At 55.2% G+C, this 20,234-nt stretch overlaps 1 protein-coding gene across 2 annotated transcripts in view; it reads right to left on the bottom strand.

Moving 5' to 3' along the window:
* TTLL8 (tubulin tyrosine ligase like 8) overlaps positions 1-19,457 on the bottom strand; it is a 37,585-nt gene extending 18,128 nt beyond the window's left edge. Inside the window, exons 1-9 of one of the 2 annotated variants that reach the window (XM_065521958.1) lie at positions 19,405-19,457; positions 17,992-18,093; positions 16,175-16,266; positions 15,466-15,604; positions 14,604-14,677; positions 12,507-12,635; positions 10,820-10,934; positions 10,220-10,354; positions 6,593-6,779 (exon numbers count right to left, since the gene is read on the bottom strand). In XM_065521958.1, coding sequence (XP_065378030.1) covers positions 6,593-6,779; positions 10,220-10,354; positions 10,820-10,934; positions 12,507-12,635; positions 14,604-14,677; positions 15,466-15,604; positions 16,175-16,266; positions 17,992-18,055 — 935 coding nt within the window. In that variant the 5' untranslated portion in view covers positions 18,056-18,093; positions 19,405-19,457. Of the gene's footprint in view, positions 1-6,592; positions 6,780-10,219; positions 10,355-10,819; positions 10,935-12,506; positions 12,636-14,603; positions 14,678-15,465; positions 15,605-16,174; positions 16,267-17,991; positions 18,094-19,404 lie in introns of those variants that run through there. The other variant, XM_005566965.4, reaches the window with a different exon arrangement.
* Between the last annotated feature and the right edge of the window lie 777 nt (positions 19,458-20,234).

The raw sequence follows: 20,234 nt of genomic DNA, 5'->3' as shown, positions 1-20,234 counted from the left end.
CCTCCCATACTCGAAAAAGTCAAGTTGCACAGTGTGTACGTCCATGTACGCTCGTGTGCACGCCACCCGGATCGAGACACGAACGCCTCGGCTCCTCAACAGGCAAAGAGACCAGTTACCAGGCTATCACTGCAGACGGGGCTGGCCTGCTCCTGAACTGTCAATGAAACCACACAATTTGTGCTCCTTTGTGTCTGGCCTCTTTCTTTTCTTTTCTTTTCTTTTTTTGTTTTTTTTTTTTTTTAGACGGAGTCTCGCTCTGTCACCCAGGCTTGAGTGCAGTGGCATGATCTCAGCTCACTGCAACCTCCAACTCCCAATTAAAGCAATTCTCCTGCCTCAGCCTCCCAAGCAGCTGCGATTACAGGCATGAGCCACCATGCTCGGCTAAATTTTGTATTTTTAGTAGAGGCGGATATCACCATTTTGGCCAGTCTGGTCTTGAACTCCTGACCTCGGGTGATTCCCCCTGCCTCAGCCTCCTAGAGTGCTGGGATTACAGGCGTGAGCTGCCGCGCCCTGCCTGTGTCTGGCTTCTTTCGACAGGACTGTGAGAGTCATCCACGCTGTAGCGTGGCTCAGCCCCTCCTCCTTGAACACAGTTTGGCAGTTTCCAGATTTGGGCCATCAAGAATGAAGTCCTTCTGAGGACACGTTTCCATTTCTCCTGCATAAATACCTCGGAATGGATTATCTCGGTCATTGGATATGCAGATGCCTAAACATATAAGAAACTGTCAAAGACTTTTCTAAATGGGTTGTGCCAATTTACACTCCCCTAGCCATGTCTAGAGTTCCAGCTGCTCCACACATTGGCAAACACTTGGTGATGTCAGTTTTTACTCTTTTTTTTTTTTTTTTTTTTTTTTTTTTGAGACGGAGTCTCGCTCTGTCCCCGGGCTGGAGTGCAGTGGCCGGACCTCAGCTCACTGCAAGCTCCGCCTCCCGGGTTTACGCCATTCTCCTGCCTCAGCCTCCCGAGTAGCTGGGACTACAGGCGCCAGCCACGTCGCCCGGCTAGCTTTTTTGTATTTTTTAGTAGAGACGGGGTTTCACCCTGTTAGTCAGGATGGTCTCGATCTCCTGACCTAGTGATCCGCCCGTCTCGGCCTCCCAAAGTGCTGGGATTACAGGCTTGAGCCACCGCGCCCGGCCTTTTTTTTTTTTTTTTTTGAGACAGAGTCTCACTCTGTTGCCCCAGGCTGGAGTACAGTGACACCATCTCAGCTCACTGCAACCTCTCTGCCTCCCGGGTTCAAGAGATTCTCCTGCCTCAGCCTCCTGAGTAGCTGGGACTACAGGCACCCGCCACCACACCCAGCTAATTTTTGTGTTTTTAGTAGAGACCGTTTTCACCATATTGGCCAGGCTGGTCTTGAACTCCTGACCTTGTGATCTGCCCACCTCTGCCTCCCAAAGTGTTGGGATTACAGGCGTGAGCCACAGCGCCTGGCCCAATGCGTTCCCATTTTTAAAAGCCTTTCACGTATCAAATGATGTATCAAACTAATTTTTGTGTATTTGTGAAGCAGAATTCAAGGTACATTTTTTTCATATGGCTGACCATTGCTGGAGCACCATTTAGTGAAAAGACCAGCCTTTCCCTAATGATCTCAAATGCAGCGATCACAGATGGGAGGATCTATCTTTAGACTCTATTCTGTTACACTGAACCTATCCCAATGTCACATCTTCGCTGTTGTAAATCTAGAGTAAGTCTTGAAATTTGGAGCACAAGTCCTCTGATTTTGGTTTTCTTTATCAAGTCTGTTTTGGCTTTTCTTAAATCATTCATATTTCTATATAAATCAGTTCATTAATTCCTCCTGCCCCCTCCCCGCCCTGCAAAAGAAATACCTCTCGGGATTCTGGCTGGGATTACATTGATTCTATTGATTAGTCTGAGAAAAGCAAACATGTCTACACTATTAAGTCTTCTAAGTCATTAACATGTTATACACACACACACACACACACACGTTTATTAGGTATTTACTGTCACTTTAACTTCATAACTTTCAATTTAGGGTCTTGAATGTATTTTGCTATATTTATTTCTAGAGGTTTGTTATTTGATGTTAGTGTATTGTGTTTTTAGAATTTCATTTCACAGTTTGTTGCTAGAACATAGAAATATGATGGAGTCTCATATATTAACTTTGTACCCAGTGGCCTTGCTGATTTCACTTAATTTTAACACATTACCATTTATTTAAATTATTTAAATATTAAATTTTCTATATGAGCAATCATACCATCTACAAATAAGAATTTTATTTCTTCCTTTCTGATCTTTATGCCTTACTTTTTTTTTTTCCTGTACTATTAAACTAGTCAGACCATTCAGTCTATGCTGAACAGAAGTCTGATGGTGAGCAACTTTGTCTCATTCTGATTTCAAGGAGAACACTCTCAATAGTATATAACCACTAAGAAATATATTAGCTGTTGGACTCCTAAACTTTCAAATGAAGAGATCTGGCTGTGTGTAGTCAGACACGCCTGTAATCCTAGCACTTTGGGAGGCCAAAGCAGGATTGCTTGAGGCCAGGAGTTCAAGACAAGCCTGGGCAATATAGCAAGACCCTGTCTCTATAAAAAAATTTAAAAATTAGCCAGTATTGTGGCCTGTGTGTGGAGTCCCAGCTACTTGAGAAGCTGAGTTGGAAAGATTGCTTGAGCCCAGGAGTTTGAGGTTGCAGTGAGCTGTGATTGTGCCACTGCACTCCAGCCTAGGTGGATAGAGTGAGACCCTATCTCAAAAAAAAGAAGAGTTTTTTTCATTTTCAAGTTGGCTAAACAAATTTACAAGGACAGGTATTAAGTTTCATCAATTTTTGCCTCTTGAGGTGATTTTTTTTTTTGCCTATTGAGATAATCTTACAGCTTTTCTTTTCCATTCTGAAAATGTAGTAAAATTAACTGATTAACTTTTTAATGTTAAACTAACCTTGCATTCTTGGAATAAAGCCCATTTGGTTCTGATGCATTATTTCATTCACATTTCACTGGTTTCATTAAATAATATTTTGGTTAAAGTTTTGTATATATGTAATCATGAGAAATACTGGCCTATAATTTTTTGTTATTTTACTTTTTTCAAGTTTTGGTCTCAGGCTTTTCTGGCCTCATAAAATGATTAGAAAATGTTCTCTCCTTCTCTGTTGCTTGACAGCATTTGTGTGTTATTGGAATCAATTTTAATTAATGAATTAATTAAATTTAATTAACTAGTGAAACCATTATGGCCTTGGATCCTCCTTTGTAAGAAAGTTTTTAAATTACAGATTTAGGCTGGGTGCAGTGGCTTATGCCTGTAATCCCAACACTAACACTTATGTAACTGGAGCCCCAGAAGGAGAGAAGAGAGAGAGAATAGGGCAGAAGGAACAGCCAAGAAATAATGGCCTAGAGTATTCTAAATCTGAGGAAAAATTCCAACCCACAGATCACAATGCCCCACAAACCTCAATCAGGAGAAATACAAAGCAACTACTTGTAGAAGTGTTATAATCAAACTGCTGAAAACCAAAGACGGAATGTCCTGAAGCATCAAGAGGAAAAGACATTACCTTCAAAAAGAACAAAACTCGTAACTATACATGTGCCAGCGTGGATGGACTTCACTGACCCCACATGTATCAGCGTGGACGGACCTCACAGACCTCACGTGTATCAGCGTGGACGGACCTCACAGACCTCACGTGTATCAGCGTGGACGGACCTCACAGACCCCCACGTGTGCCAGCGTGGATGGACCTCACAGACCCCGCGTGTATCAGCGTGGACGGACCTCACAGACCCCACGTGTGCCAGTGTGGACGGACCTCACAGACCCCCATGTATCAGTGTGAACGGACCTCACAGACCTCACGTGTATCAGCGTGGACGGACCTCACAGACCTCACGTGTATCAGCGTGGACGGACCTCACAGACCTCACGTGTGCCAGTGTGGACGGACCTCACAGACCCCCATGTATCAGTGTGAACGGACCTCACAGACCTCACGTGTATCAGTGTGAACGGACCTCACAGACCTCATGTGTGCCAGCGTGGACGGACCTCACAGACCCCCATGTATCAGTGTGGACGGACCTCACAGACCTCACGTGCATCAGCGTGGACGGACCTCACAGACCTCACGTGCATCAGCGTGGACGGACCTCACAGACCTCACGTGCATCAGCGTGGACGGACCTCACAGACCTCACGTGCATCAGCGTGGACGGACCTCACAGACCTCACGTGCATCAGCGTGGACGGACCTCACAGACCCCCACGTGTATCAGCGTGGACGGACCTCACAGACCCCCACGTGTATCAGTGTGAACGGACCTCACAGACCCCACGTGTATCAGCGTGGACGGACATCACAGACCCCCACATGTATCAGTCTGGACGGACCTCACAGACCTCACGTGTGCCAGTGTGGACGGACCTCACAGACCCCCATGTATCAGTGTGAACGGACCTCACAGACCTCACATGTATCAGTGTGAACGGACCTCACAGACCTCACGTGTGTCAGCGTGGACGGACCTCACAGACCCCCATGTATCAGTGTGAACAGACCTCACAGACCTCACGTGTATCAGCGTGGACGGACCTCACAGACCTCACGTGTGCCAGTGTGGACGGACCTCACAGACCCCCATGTATCAGTGTGAACGGACCTCACAGACCTCACGTGTATCAGTGTGAACGGACCTCACAGACCTCACGTGTGCCAGCGTGGACGGACCTCACAGAACCCCATGTATCAGTGTGGACGGACCTCACAGACCTCACGTGTATCAGCGTGGACGGACCTCACAGACCTCACGTGTATCAGCGTGGACGGACCTCACAGACCTCACATGTATCAGCGTGGACAGACCTCACAGACCCCACATGTATCAGTGTGAACGGACCTCACAGACCTCACGTGTGCCAGTGTGGACGGACCTCACAGACCTCACGTGTATCAGTGTGAACGGACCTCACAGACCTCACGTGTGCCAGTGTGGACGGACCTCACAGACCTCACGTGTATCAGCGTGGACGGACCTCACAGACCTCACGTGTATCAGCGTGGACGGACCTCATGGACCTCAACATGCCAGCGTGGACGGACCTCATGGATCTCACGTATGCCAGCGTGGATGGACCTCACAGATTTCATGTTGGGCAAAAGAAGTCATAAACGAGAGAGCACAGACTGTTCCCCAAATGTGAAATCTGAAAACAAAACTGGTTCATGATTGCAGGAGCCAGAATAGGTGTGACCCCTGTGGGGTTCTCCCGAGAAAGGTTAACAGGAGCTGACCAGGGACTGGAAACGTCTTCTGTCTCAAGTGGACTACGGCTACGCAGGTGGACACGTGAGCAAAATTTCATCCATATGTACAGATAGGATTATACACTGCGTGCCCTTAACTGTAGTTATGTAATCCCTCAATAAAAGGAAAAGAAAAATACTTGATTAATTAAAAATACTTAATTAATACAAGACGAAGAAAGAAACAAAAGAATCAACACCACCGTGGGATGAAGCATGAAGCTGCTGCAGACCCTCTGAATCAAGTCACTTTCCTGACTCTCCCATTGGCCGGCAGCTGCTCATGCTCCGGGGGGGCCAGGCCCCCCTCCGCCGAGCTCCTCTCTCTGGTGGCCACTGCCAAGGGAGTGCTGAACCCCTGGCCCCAGGAAGAACTGGGCCCTCAGCAGGGGCAGGAAGGCCAGGGTCAGCCTGTGGACCCCTGGAGCGGTGAATGGTGACGATGAGAGTCAGTGAGCCAGGAGCTCTGGGCCCAGGCACCCCTCTGCCAGTCACTCGCCAGCTGCCAGGAGCTCTGGGCCCAGGCACCCCTCTGCCAGTCACTCGCCAGCTGCCAGGAGCTCTGGGCCCAGGTATACCTCTGCCAGTCACTCGCCAGATGCCAGGAGCTCTGGGCCCAGGCACCCCTCTGCCAGTCACTCGCCAGCTGCCAGGAGCTCTGGGCCCAGGTATACCTCTGCCAGTCACTCGCCAGCTGCCAGGAGCTCTGGGCCCAGGCACACCTCTGCCAGTCACTCACCAATGACAAGAGTGAGGCAGGTGTCCCAGCTGTGAAACAGACAAACCCCACCTGCCTGTCTCGGGCTGTGGGGGGCCCAAATGACACCATACCTTTCTGGACTTTGAAGATACACAAGACAATGCTACTTCCTAAAGGCCCCCTGAGGGGGTTCATCCTCTCAACAGTCATCAGGGGCCTGGTGGGGCAGGCAACAGAGGGCCTGGGCACCCCGACACCCGTAAGGCACCCCAACATCCAGGCACACACCCCAATACCAAACAAGCATCCCAGACAGGTGCCCCAATACCCAGCAAGCATCTCAGCACCCAGACAGAAGCCCCAAGATCCAGACAGACACCCCAGTACCCAGCAAGTATCCCAGACATTCGGACAGGAGTCCCAATGCCAGGACAGGCAACCCAACACTCAGTACTCCACAGGTAACCTGATGCCCAGACAGGTGACCCAATTCCCTGAGGCTGCACTGCCCCGGAAGCTCCTGCAGTCCGCACTCACGGCTCCGACACGTGCTGGGGGCCTGCGCGAGTCTTACTGAACGAGGGAGTAGTACTGCTGTGTCAGGTCCTCCCACTCGGCCTCGGTGAGGTCCTCCGCGGCGTCCGCCGACATGTCGATGTCCTCATGCTCCAGCTGCCCCAGGTAGGCCTGGCACACCTTGCACGCAATGTCCACAAGCTGGCCCGGGAGACCCCTGAGCTTTGCCTCAGCATTTTCGGCATCTGAAACCCAGACACAGGCACATGGAGTGGGAACCCCACCCAGGGCGGGCAGCCCTGCCCGCCTCGAGGGGTGAGGCCTAAAGCCATGGACAAAGTTCGCTCCACTCCCTCTGTGCCCCAATACCCAACAAGTACCCCAGACCCCCAGACAGGCACTCCAATACCCAACCAAGCTTGTCTGGGCGGCCACCCTGGATGTCACGCCTGTGTCTGGGCAGGTGACTTCCTCCCTCCTGAATGGTCCCAACCTCCAATGGCTCTGTGAGTGCTATGTCCTCACAAGAAACACATGGACCCCGCCGCCAGACCCTCAGCTCCTCAGTGGGCCCCGCCGCCAGACCCTCAGCTCCTCAGTGGGCCCCGCCGCCAGACCCTCAGCTCCTCACAGTAGCAATTACTGATAAGTTCAACGTCATTAAAATGAAAAACTTCTGTTCTGTAAGGGACAATATCAGGATGTCAAGACAACGAGAAGATGAGCCATAGATTGGGAGGAAATACTTGCACACATCTAATAAAGGAATATTACCTAGAATATACAGAGAACTCTTGAAACTCAACAACAAGAAAACATAATTTTATTTTATTTTATTTTTTTTTTTTTTGAGACGGAGTCTCGCTCTGTCGCCCAGGCTGGAGTGCAGTCACCGGATCTCAGCTCACTGCAAGCTCCGCCTCCCGGGTTTACGCCATTCTCCTGCCTCAGCCTCCCGAGTAGCTGGGATTACAGGCGCCCGCCAACTCACCCGGCTAGTTTTTTGTGTTTTTAGTAGAGATGGGGTTTCACCGTGTTAGCCAGGATGGTCTCGATCTCCTGACCTCGTGATCCACCTGTCTCGGCCTCCCAAGTGCTGGGATTACAGGCTTGAGCCACCACGCCCGGCCTTATTTTTTATTTTTATTTTTTTAAGACAGAATTTTGCTCTTGTTGCCCAGGCCGGATGGCAAGATCTTGGCTCACTGCAACCTCTGCCTCCTGGGTTCAAGTGATTCTCCTGCCTCAGCCTCCAGAGTAGCTGGGACTACATGTGTGCACCACCATGCCCGGATAATCTTGTATTTTTAGTAGCGATGGGGTTTCACCATGTTGGCCAGGCTGGTCTCAAACTCTTGACCTCAAGTGATCCACCCACCTCAGCCTCCAAAGTGCTGGGATTACAGGTGTGAGCCACCGCACCCAGCAAGGAAACAATTTTAAATGAGCAATCTGAACAGTCACCTTGCCGAAAATACATACAGATGGAAAACAAGCATATGAACACATGCTCGATATCATATACCGCTATGGACTAGCAATTCCATATCTACAAGTTTTTTCTATAAAATACCCTCAGAAATTCACAAGGAAATGGAAGCTGGGCACAGTGGCTCATGCCTGTAATCCCAGCACTTTGGGAGGCTGACACAGGAGGCTCGCTTGCTCCTGAAAGTTTGAGATGAGCCTGGGCAACACAGTGAGACCCTGTCTCACAACAAAATCACGACAATAATGAGACACTAATACAGACCCAGGAGAATGCTGCAAACAGAACACTGACCACATCAAAGGTTTGTGAGGATGTGGAGAACAGGAACTCTCCCTCATTGCTGGTGGAAATGCAAAATGGTGCAGCTACTTTGGAAGACAGTCTGGCAGTTTCTTACAAAATGAAACATACTCTTGCCATGCCACCCAGTAAGTGCATTCCTTGGTATTTACCCAAATGAATTCAAAACTCATGGCCACACAAAGACCCGCACACAGATATCGAGAGAAACATTATTCATGATAGTCAAAACCTGGAAGTGACTGAGATGTCCTTCAGTAGATGAATAGACAAGTAAACAGTGGTGGATCCAGACAGTGGAATATTACTCAGCCCTAAAAAGAAATGAGCTCTCAAGTCATGAAAAGACCTGGAGGAATCTGAAGTGCGTATTACTAAGTCGAAGAAGCCCATCTGAAAAGGCTCCATGCTACGTCATTCTAACCAAATGGCATTCTAGAAAAGGCAGAACCATGGAGACAGGAAAAACATCAGTGGTAGCCAGGAGCTCGGGGCAGGGGGATGAAGAGACAGAGCACAGGGAGTTTTAGGGCCAGGGATCGTCTCTGTCTGATGTTGGAATGGTGGATACACGGCATCATACATTGTCCAAACCTGTAGAATGTGTAACACCATTTGGGTTACCATGATGTGTCATTGTAGGTTCACCAATTGTGTTAAAATCATTAATTAGGCCGGGTGCGGTGGCCTGTAATCCCAGCACTGTGGGAGGCCGAGGTGGGTGGATCACCTGAGGTCAGGAGTTCGAGACCAGCCTGGCCAACGTGGCAAAACCCCATCTCTACTAAAAATACAAAACATTAGCCGGGTGTGGTGCTGGGCACCCAACTACTTGGGAGGCTAAGACAGGAGAATCGCTTGAACCCAGGAGGCGGAGGTTGCAGTGAGCCAAGATCACGCCATTGTACTTCAATCTGGGTGACAGAGCGAGACTCCATCTCAAAAAAAAAACCATTAATTAGGAGGCCATCAGACTGAGGTGGCCCAAGTGACCTGGTCTCCGACAAACACAAACCACAACCTAACTCAGAATTGAAAATGAAACTTAAGCACAGCCCATCACAGGCAGCCAGCTGGGTTGTCACTCAGCACAAACAAGGGCACCACTCCAGCGTTCACCAATCAGGATTTATTTCCTCCGTTTCCACGTTTACCTAGAAGGGTTTTCCCCTCGGTGGAGCCCTGCAGCCGTCTGATTGGCACAAATCACTGTTTGCTCAAATACACTCTAAGAGTCTAATGCACCAACGTTCATCTGTCAACAGCTGAAACGCACTGCTTTGGCGGGGGATGCTGGCGGTGGGGGAGGCACGGGGGCAGCAGCAGGGTGTGGCAAATCTTGTACCCTCTGCTCAGCTGTGCTGTGACCCAAAACTGCCCTAGAAAGTACATTTTATTAAAACCAACCATCACAAAAAAGATTTGGGTTTTGTCCAAAAACACGACAGCTGGTTCACATCCCTGTGCCACCCAGGGCGCCTCTCCCTGGGGCTTCCTGTGTCCTCTCCCTGGGGCTTCCTGTGTCCTCTCCCTGGGGCCCCTTTGGGGAGACTCAGGATGTGGCGTCGTGGTGGCCGTGGGGCAGGGCAGGCTTCTGACCACAGGCTGGAACCACGTCCACGGCACGGGACTGTGGTGGTGAGTGTGGGACTCAGACGTCCCAGGGCTGCGTTAACAGCCAGGTGCTTTACAAACGGGGTGACTTTGACGTTCAGCCCCACGGTTAGAAGAGAAAACCCATTTGCCATGAGAATCGAGACAGTCTGAGGCATCGCTGCATCCGGTCCCGGCTGCCACGACCCTCAGGACTGACCACACCCAGGAGGCGGGAGGGACCCCGTGGAGTCCCCGAGCTCTGGTGGCCTGGCCCTGCCCTGCCCCGGCCCAGCGCACCTTGCCTGCTGCTCAGGTCGCTGTTTCCGGCCTCCTCCCTCCGGCCCCTGGGCTTGCTCCTGCTGCTCCGGCTGCAGCTCTGGTGGCTGACCACCCACTTGAGGATGCTGGATGCCATGGTGCGCCGGAAGTCTTCTGAAAGGACAGCACGGCCTCGCCCCATCTGCCCAAGCCAGGACTGGGGACTGGAGATGGGGCCAGGGCAATGGAGGCTCCCCGACCCGCCCCACTTCCCGCCCTCACAGCCGGTGGGGCCCAGGCCTGCTCCCACACCCCCACTCTGCCCGTCCTTCTCCCTGCGGCGCCTCTGTGACTGCAGCCATCCAACTGTACCCCTCGGCCTCCAACCATGGAGCCTGCCTCGCCCCAGCTGCTCGCTGCGCTGTCCACAGGCCTAGTGCAGGACCACACACTCGCTGCCTGCCGCCCTCCCTCCCCGGGGTCCCTGGCCCCTGTACTGCCACGACCATGGCCGTGGGGGGCCTCTCTCCGCTCCTCTGTCCTCAGACCCGGCCCCATCAGTCTGTCTCAGCGCCGGGGGAGCTTTCTAGAAGCCTCTCTGCTGACCGCCCTGGGGTCCTCTGCCATCTCCTCACTTACCCAGGAATTCCCGCTGCTCGCTCTCGGTGCAGAGGCTGTAGCAGCGCGGGAAGAAGGAGTCGGGGTTGGCCGGGACGTACCAGGGCAGGCTCCGCATGTTCACACACAGCCCGATCTCCAGAGATAGCAGCACGTTAGGTACGAGGGGCAGCTCAGCTCAGCTCCGCCTCGCTCACAAGGCGAGGACAGACCGTCCACCTCGGACTTGCCTGGCCATGGGGCACCACACAGCACCCCTAGGGCGGATCCCTCCCCCTCCCCAGACACACGGTCCCCCAGGGCCCCAGGCCGCCCCCTCCAGCCGGTCCCAGCAGTGGGTATGTGGATGTGCAAGCCAGGCTGAGACGCATCCTTGAGGCAGTGGGGGACGTGGCAGGTCCCGGGGAATGGGGAGGCTGCAGCTGAGGGCACCGAGGGCGGTGGGCACTGGGGCTCCCTCCAGGCCCCTAAACGGGCCACAGGATGTCCCACAGCTCAGGCCCCAGGAGAGGGAGGACCGGCTGCAGGACCCGGAATGCGGCCACACGCCCAGCACTGCCCACCACACATGATGCAGCACTGGCCATTAGAGAGGCATATCGTGAAGTCCCCACACCCCAACGTCTGGTCTGTCACCGCGTTAAGGAAAAAAAGCAGCCGGCCCCAGAAAACACAGCACACGCTGACTGGCTGTGCACACCCCGCAGAAAACACAGCACACGCTGACTGGCTGTGCACACCCCCCAGAAAACACAGCACACGCTGACTGGCTGTGCACACCCCCCAGAAAACACAGCACACGCTGACTGGCTGTGCACACCCCCCAGAAAACACAGCACACGCTGACTGGCTGTGCACACTCCCCAGAAAACACAGCACACGCTGACTGGCTGTGCACACTCCCCAGAAAACACAGCACACGCTGACTGGCTGTGCACACCCCCCAGAAAACACAGCACACGCTGACTGGCTGTGCACACTCCCCAGAAAACACAGCACACGCTGACTGGCTGTGCACACCCCCCAGAAAACACAGCACACGCTGACTGGCTGTGCACACAGGGTCTTTGAAGGGGCCGTGTTTCCATAAGCAGCACTGGCGCTGGCCTGACCCTGGGGTATTAGGTGCAGCAGGGAGCCTCCGCCCCACGCTGTGCTGAGGCAGCCGCACCTGGACTGCTGAGAGGGACCTCTGTGCCAGGGAAGCCCCTCTTCCTGGACCCCTCCCTCAGCAGGGTCCCCACACCCTGCGTCCTGGGCAGGCCCCAGCCCCGGGCCTTGGTGGGAAGGGTATGGAAGCTGCCTTGTGCAGGGCTGGAGGCTGGGGGAGGTGGGGGAGTGCCCAGTGCTGCGGGGAACGGCACCTCTTCCCCTGGGGACCCACAGCCCTTTCAGCATCCAAAGCCCTGTGGCGGCCCCCACTCAGCCCCATCTTTGGCTTGGCCTCTGTGCTCTGAGGAAGGGGCTTCTGTGGCCCCGGATTCACCCAGAGACACAGAGCAAAGGGCACAGGGGTGCAGGGGGTGGGGTGGGCACTGAGTGATTCTGGCCACGGCCTTAGACCAGGAGTCCTGGGAGGCGCCCAGGAGGTGGCTGGTGGCTGCCAATGGCCACCTATGGTCACTGACCAGCCACCGAGGGTCCCTAATGGCTGCAGAAGCCCCTCCCCACCACCCTTGCCGGCTCCCGCCATGCCCAAGCAGCTCACCTTGGTGGTGAAGGAGGCCGTCTTTGCGTAGTGGTTCAGCATCTGGTCGCAGGTCAGGCTGTGATAGTCAATGGCGTCCCTCTTGATGGTCCAGAGGAGGTACGGCATCTCGTTTTTTACCAACCTAGACTGGCAAGAAAAAAGTCTTTATTGATGCTCAGCATCCAACGTTCACACCAGCCAGGATGGGATGGAGCGAGGCGACCATCAGCGGATACATGGCGTGCAGCGTGAGGATCCCAGCTGGGCTCTGCTGCGGGCAGCAGTGCTCCTTGTGGTCCTCCTGTGCACGGGATGTGGGGCGCAACCAGGACCACGCAGGGTTTCCACGGAGGGGCCTCGGGCTCTGGGGAGCCACCCCGATGTGGGGCTGCAGGTGGGGCCTGAGCCCTCCGCACGGGGTCTACGTGGGTGTGGGGATGCACCACTTGTCGAGATGACACGACACTTCATAACCCAGAGCTCACAGTCCCCAGGACGGAAGCCCCCAGGCCTGCACTGTGGGCCCTGCGCACCCCTCCCTGAGCCCCAGGCTCTGGCCTCCCGCTCCTGCCCTGCTGATAGAGGGGCTGGGCGTGGAGCTGGGGGTGTGTGGTTGGTGCTTTTCTGTTTACAAAATGGCATCTGTTAAGTCAAAATTCCAACCAGGCTGGGTGCAGTGGCTCACGCCTGTAATCCCAACACTTTGAGAGGCCAAGGCGGGTAGATCACCTGAGGCCAGGAGTTCAAGATCAGCGCGGCCAACATGGTGAAACCTCGTCTGTACTAAAAATACAAAAATTAGCCAGGCTGGTGGTGGGCGCCTGTAATCCCAGCTATTCGGGAGGCTGAGGCAGGAGAATCACTTGAACCTGGGAGGCGGAGGTTGCAGTGAGCTGAGATCGCACCATTGTACTCCAACATGGGCAACAGAGTGAGACTCCATCTTAAAACACGCCCCCCCGCAAAAAAATATGTATGTGTGTGTGTAAATAATAGCACACTAACTGCTAACCACTAACCACTGTAGGGGGTGAGAAACAGCATCATCAACAGAGCCGAAGTTCCCCAGCCACCCCCACCAGGTAACTGCCACCTGCAGCTGTCTCCTCCAGGCGCAATGACCAGAGTGTTTCTGTCTCTCCGGAATGCATGTGTTATAATCCTCACTCCCAGGGCGATGGCATAGGAGACGGGCTTTAGGATTAGGTCATGAGCCTGAGCCCCTTACGATGGGCTTGCACCCTTACAAAGAGGCCCCAGGAAAACCCTTGCCTCCGTGTGAGGACGCAGAGAGAAGCCAGTTGTCCGTGAAGCAGGACACTCTCAGAGAGCCCAGCCACACTGCCCCGACCCAGACTCCAGCCTCCAGAACAGTGAGGAATGTTCTGTTGTGTCCACACCACTGCCCACGGACCTGTGGGAGCCGCTGGAGCACCCACGACGCTCTATGGGAAAGGCACTGACTCCAGGAACCCGGAAGGACAAGCTCACTGGTCGTGTGGGAGGCGCCTCATCAAGTCTGGGTCCATTTTTCTATTTGTCTTTTCATTACTGATTTGTGAGTTCTTCATATATTCTGGACATTTGATCTTCTAAATTTTAAGTACTGCAAATGTCGCCTCCCACTCTGGTTTCTCTTTCGTCCTCTTTATGGTGGAGGGTTGGGAGCCCTCAGGGACTAGGCTGGGCTGGGGAGGTGGGGAGGCGCATACTGCCGTGTTGCTGGAGACCCCAGCTCACTCGCTGGCCAGGCCCCATCCTGCAACACACCGGCCGAGCTGTCCAAGCCCTGCTGGGCCTCAGTGCCCTCAGCTTCCACGTGCACGCGGCAAGCCAGCCTGGTGTGGGTGGAGGGGAGCTGGGAGGACAGGGTCCACTCACTGCACAGCGGCTCATCCAGCACCAAAGGGTTCGCCCCACCCCTGGGGGCGGCCAGGTCCTGCTGCCCGGTCAAGGGGCCCTGCTGTGACTGGGGCTTTGCCCCCGCTGGGCTGCCATCCCCCTAGGACATGGGCGAGTGGGCATGGAGCAGGGTGGTGGTGTGAGAAGCCTTGGAGAGGCGCGGCTGACCACAATGCATGCAGGGGATGCCCACGATGCACGCAGGGGACGTACCATCACGTTGTGGATGTCGTCTGTTTTCTCCAAGGCCATTTCTTGATTTTCTTTGACTTTGCCACATGTAACATCTGCCAACGAAACACAGGGGAGGCCTGAACATGGAGCCTCAGCCAGACTTCCCACGCCGTGTCCGTTACCACCACCACAGGTAGGACAGCAACTTGTTTACTTTCAGAAAACTTGCTCCAGGTGGGGCCTTCCCCTGGTGGAGCAGGTGCCTTTGTGGGTCCTGAGTCAGGCTCGGGGCGCTCTGGCAGCCCCCATACATCCAGTGAGCATCCACTGCATCGAACCTCCCCAGTGCTGTGACAGGGCTTGGGGGCCCGGGATTCCTGGAGGCCCAGGTGTCCCCGGGTGTGGAACGGTGGAGACAGCCCGGGATGGGGGTGGGAGTGATAGAGGCTGAGGGGCCACGGGCAGGGTGGAGGAGGAGGGGGACATTTGATCCGGGTCTCAATGGGGACGAGAGGACACAGACACAGCTGTGCAGATGTCAGCCAGGAGCAGCCAGCGCCGCGGGGGCCTGAGGAGTGGACTTCGGGGACCTGGGGCTGGAGGAGGGACGGCCGGGGTCAGGCAGAGAGAGGATGACAGAAATCGCCCGGGCAGGAGGAGGCCTGGGCGGGGGCCACAGGGACTCTGAGAAGGGAGCAGGGCTGGGGACTTGAAAGAGTTTGCCTGGCACGACCATCTGGGGCAGGGAGGCCAGGAGGGCGATGGAGACCTGGGGTCGGAGACACCCCATCAGGCACACCAGGACCAAGGGGCAGGCACCACAGTCAGGCCAGTGCCGACTCCCCTTGCCTGTGACAGACACACACGCCCTGAACTGAGACGCGCGCCTCCGATACGCTACCAGCAACCCCAGCACCTTCGTCCTCGACATCCGGAATGACCTTGGGCAAAAAGTGGAACTTCTTCTCCACCCAGCCCTTCCTTCGCAGAGCGGCCCGGACCACCGGGTAGTGTCCGTAAATAGAGAAAATCTTCTTCTCCTAAAATGGCAAGAGGATATTTTATTTTATTTCAATCATTTTTGGGGGACAGGCAGACTTTGGTTGCATGGATAAGCTCTTTAGTGCTGGTTTCTAAGATGTGGGGGCATCCATCACCCAATAATGTAATTTTTTTTTTTTTTTTGAGATGGAATCTCGCTCTGTCACCCAGGCTGGAGTGCAGCCTGGCCAACACAGTGAAACCTCCATCTCTACTAAAAAATACAATCTCTACTAAATAAATCTCTACTAAAAATTAGCTGGGCATGGTGGCATGCACCTGTAGTCCCAGCTACTCGGGAGGCTGAGGCACAAGAATTGCTTGAACCCGGGAAGCAGAGGTTGCTGTAAGCTGAGATTGTGCCACTGCACTCCAGCCTGGGCAACAGAGCAAGACTTCATCTCAAAAATAAGTAAGTAAATAAAAGGTAATGTCAGCCAAGTCCCCACAGGGAAGAGGCTGCAGCTCGGGGACACAGTGTGTCAGAGACCAGACAGATTCCAAGTCCCAAAACAAATGTCCTTTTAAAAAAATGTCCCCCTCCCCACTGAGTCCCAGGGAGCATTTACCTTAATAGCTTTTTCCGTTAACTGCCTTGCTATCTTATATCTGTCTAATCTGGAGGAAGAAGCCAAGTCTTGGGAAATTCCTTGTTTTAATTCTGCAAAAGAGAAAGAGGACATCAAATCAAAGGATAAGGCATCCAAGGCCGGGCGCGGTGGCTCACGCCTGTCATCCCAGCGCTGTTAATCCCAGCACTGTGGGAGGCCGAGGCGGGCGGATCACCTGAGGCCAGGGGTTCGAGACCAGCCTGGCCAACATGGTGAAACCCTGTCTCTATTAAAAATACAAAAGTTAGCCGGGCGCAGTGGCTAACACTTGTAATCCCAGCACTGTGGGAGGCCGAGGCGGGCGGATCACCTGAGGCCAGGAGTTCGAGATCAGCCTGACCAACATGGTGAAACCCTGTCTCTACTAAAAATACAAAAGTTAGCCGGACGTGGTGGCTCATGCCTGTAATCCCAACTACTAAGGAGGCTGAGGCAGGAGAATCACTTGAACCGGGAGGTGGAGGTTGCAGTGAGCTGAGATGGCGCCATTGCACTCCAGCCTGGACAACAAGAGTGAAACTGTGTCTCAAAAAAAAAAAAAAAAAAAGACATGCCTCTGATGAGGCCAGACATGAAATGGCATATTCTGAGAGGCGCCATCCATAAGCCAGCAAAAATCATCCACAGTCCACAGTGATGGAGACCAGAGCTGTGAGAGAGGGCGTGTGGCCGGACGCTGGTCCACGGAATGGTGGTAGAAGTGTCAGAGGTGTGTGAACCAGAGCAGCTCCATCTTGAATAGGGGCTGGGTAAAATGAGGCTGCATTCCCAGATGGTGAAGGCGTTGTAAGTCATAGGATGAGATAGGAGGTTGGCACAAGATACAGGTCATAAAGACCCTGCTGATATAAAACAGGTTGCCGTAAAGAAGCTGGCTAAGACCCACCAAAACCAAGATGATGATGCCAGTGACCTATGGCCGTCCTCACTGCTGCACTCCCACCAGCGCCGTCTCAAAAAACATAAATTGAATTAAATTAAGAAGCTCTGATTATCAAAAGGAAGCATGAAGTGACTGACAAGCTGCATCCATCTGACAAAGAGCGTGTATCCAGGACATACAGAGAACTCCTCCAAGTCCGTGAGGTCACAGAGCAATCTCACCGCGGCCTGCAGACCCAGAACCACACTCCGGAAGGAAGAGCTCCAAATGGCCAATAATCAGGTGAAAAACAGCTCAACACCTTGAGCTGTCTGGAAATGCAAATTAAAACCAGTGAGATTTAATTAATGCAAATTAAAACCACACCCACCAGAGTGCCCGGAGTGGCAGTGAGGACACCCACTGCTGGTGGGGACGGCGGAGGTGGGGGGCCACCGGAGCTCTCAATTGGGCCCTTAAATGGTTGGGGGAGCTTCTAAAGCTAAGCATGAGCCCGCCCTGTAACCCAGCCGTTGACCCCTAGGGAGCATTTACCCACGAAGACGAGCCTGAAGAGGGCAAGGGCAGGAAGGAAGAGAAACGCGAGTACAGGGCCCCCCATGACCCACCAAGGGAGCCCTTCACACCCACACGTTTAATTTCCCAGTTTCCCAAGAAGCTGGACAGTGGGATCGGGGTGCAGGAGGCAGGAGCCAGCGCCCCCCAACACTCCTGGGGTCCTACGCCTGGACTGCCCAAGAGAAGGCACCTGGCTCTACAGCTCAGTGAAGTGCCCGCCCCCGGATTCCCCGACTTCCTGGCAGCAGGTTGCAGCCAGCATTGCCTCTGAGCTCGGGAGCTGCAGCACTGCTCTGGGAGAGTGGCTGGTACGCAGGCAATACACGATACGCACTATTTTCTTCTCTCCCGTCTCCGTTGGAAGAAGCCGACCAGAGCCCCTTCCTCTCTGGCTCCATGCTGGCCTCCGACAGCTCGCCCTTCGCTCCTCTGGACCCTAGAGGGGAGGGTGTGGTGGTTATGCGGAAACCGGGAGGGTGTAGGGGGCCCTGGGGATGGAGAGGGTTCTGAGGCCCATGCTGAGGGTCAGGTCTGGGGTTGAGGGTCAGGTCTGGGGTTGGGGGATCATGTCTGGGTTGGGGGGTCAGGTCTGGGGTTGGGGGATCATGTCTGGGTTGGGGGATCAGGTCTGGGGTTGAGGGTCAGGTCTGGGGTTGGGGGATCATGTCTGGGTTGGGGGATCATGTCTGGGTTGGGGGATCATGTCTGGGTTGGGGGATCAGGTCTGGGTTGGGGGATCAGGTCTGGGGTTGGGGGATCATGTCTGGGTTGGGGGATCAGGTCTGGGGTTGGGGGATCAGGTCTGGGTTGGGGGATCAGGTCTGGGGTTGGGGGATCATGTCTGTGTTGGGGGATCAGGTCTGGGGTCGGGGGATCATGTCTGGGTTGGGGGATTAGGTCTGGGGTTGGGGGATCATGTCTGGGTTGGGGGATCATGTCTGGGTTGGGGGATCAGGTCTGGGGTTGGGAGATCATGTTTGGGTTGGGGGATCAGGTCTGGGTTGGGGGATCAGGTCTGGGGTTGGGGATCAGGTCTGGGTTGGGGATCAGGTCTGCACTGGGGTCAGGTCCGGGTTGAGGGTCAGGTCCGGGTTGAGGGTCAGGTCTGGGTTGGGGTGAGGTCTAGGTTGGGGTCAGGTCTGGATTGTGGGATCAGGTCTGGGGTTGGGGGTTAGAACTGAGTTTGGTATCAAGTCTGGGTTGAGTGGCAGGTCTGGGAATTGGGGGTCAGGTCTGGGTTGTGGGATCAGGTCTGGGGTTGGGGGTCAGGACTGGGTTTGGTATCAGGTCTGGGTTGAGCGGCAGGTCTGGGAATTGGGGGTCAGGTCTGGGTTGTGGGTATCAGGTCTCAATTGGGGATCAGGTCTAGGTTGAGGGGGAGGTCTGGGCTGGGGGGGCAGGTCTAGGCTAATGAGGAGAGCTATAGGGTTCTGAAGGCGGAGGGGAGTGGACAGTTGTGGAGTTCCCAGAAGATGGGGGAAGGTGGGGAGAACAGCTCTGGGCTTTCGAGTGCGGGCAGGTGGGTAGAGGTGGGCAGGTGTCGAGGGGGAGTTCTGTGGTTCCGAGCGAGGATTCCGAGTCTGGGATTCCTAGAGGGAGGCATCTAGAATTCGGAAGCCCGGGGCGGGGAGAGGGGGTAGCCTGGGTTTCGAGATGTGGGGGGCGGGTCTGGGGTTCCGAAGGCAGGTGTGGGGGAGGGATCCGGTCGGACGAGCCTGGGGTTCCGCGGTCGGGGGGTCGTGCTCACCGGGGACCGGGTCAGTGGCTCGCACCGCGCCGCCCGGCGTCCTGGGGTTGCCCGGGGCAACGTGCTGGGGCGGCCACGCGCATTGTGCACCCCCGGTGCGGCGGCTGCTGGGCCCGGAGCCTGGGGCTGTGCGGCGGCGGCGGCCCCGGGGCGTGGGGCTGCGCGGGCGGCGGGGGACGCGGGGGCGCTGGGGGCTGCGGCGTGCGGGGGGCGCGGGCCCGGACCGGTAGCAGTCGGCGGCGCTTGGGCTGGGCCCGGGTTGGGGTCCGGGTCCCGGGCTGCTGTCGGAGCAGGCGCGGTTGCGGGGTCCGGGGCGCGGGACGGTGCGCGCCATGGTGTCCGCCCCGGGAGGGCCCGAGTGTAGCCCCAGGTCACGCGCTGCGGCCCGCGCCCCCCTGTGAAGGTCACACTCAATCCCCCACCAGGTCACAAAGACCCGCGGGTCACATCCTGCCCCTCCCCTCAGGCCTCCTGGGCCCGCCGGGCCTTCTCGCCCTGCCCGGGGCCCTCACGCCACCCTGTCTCCCTGGGCCCTGCCCCACGCGAGGCTGGAGCGGCGGGGTGAGGACGCCGCGGACGCTTCGCTCCTCCCGGGCTACGCGCTGCGGGTCCTGGTTGTTGGGGGCGATGGGGTGACCGCAGCAGCGCCCCAGTCCTGCGGTGGAACCTGGGGGGGCCTTGGTGCCCGCAGAACCACTCGTGGGGTTCCACGCCGCTGTCCCCCGGGCGTTCTGAGCCCACCCAGGTCCACACGGCCCGTGTCCTATCCCCTCCGACCCCGCAGATCAGATCACCCCACCCCTCATCACCCCGCCAGGGGTAGCTGGTGT

This window comes from Macaca fascicularis, chromosome 10 (genome assembly GCF_037993035.2).
Source record: "Macaca fascicularis isolate 582-1 chromosome 10, T2T-MFA8v1.1".
Lineage (NCBI taxonomy): Eukaryota > Metazoa > Chordata > Mammalia > Primates > Cercopithecidae > Macaca > Macaca fascicularis.
This window is presented reverse-complemented; position numbering and strand designations above follow the sequence as displayed.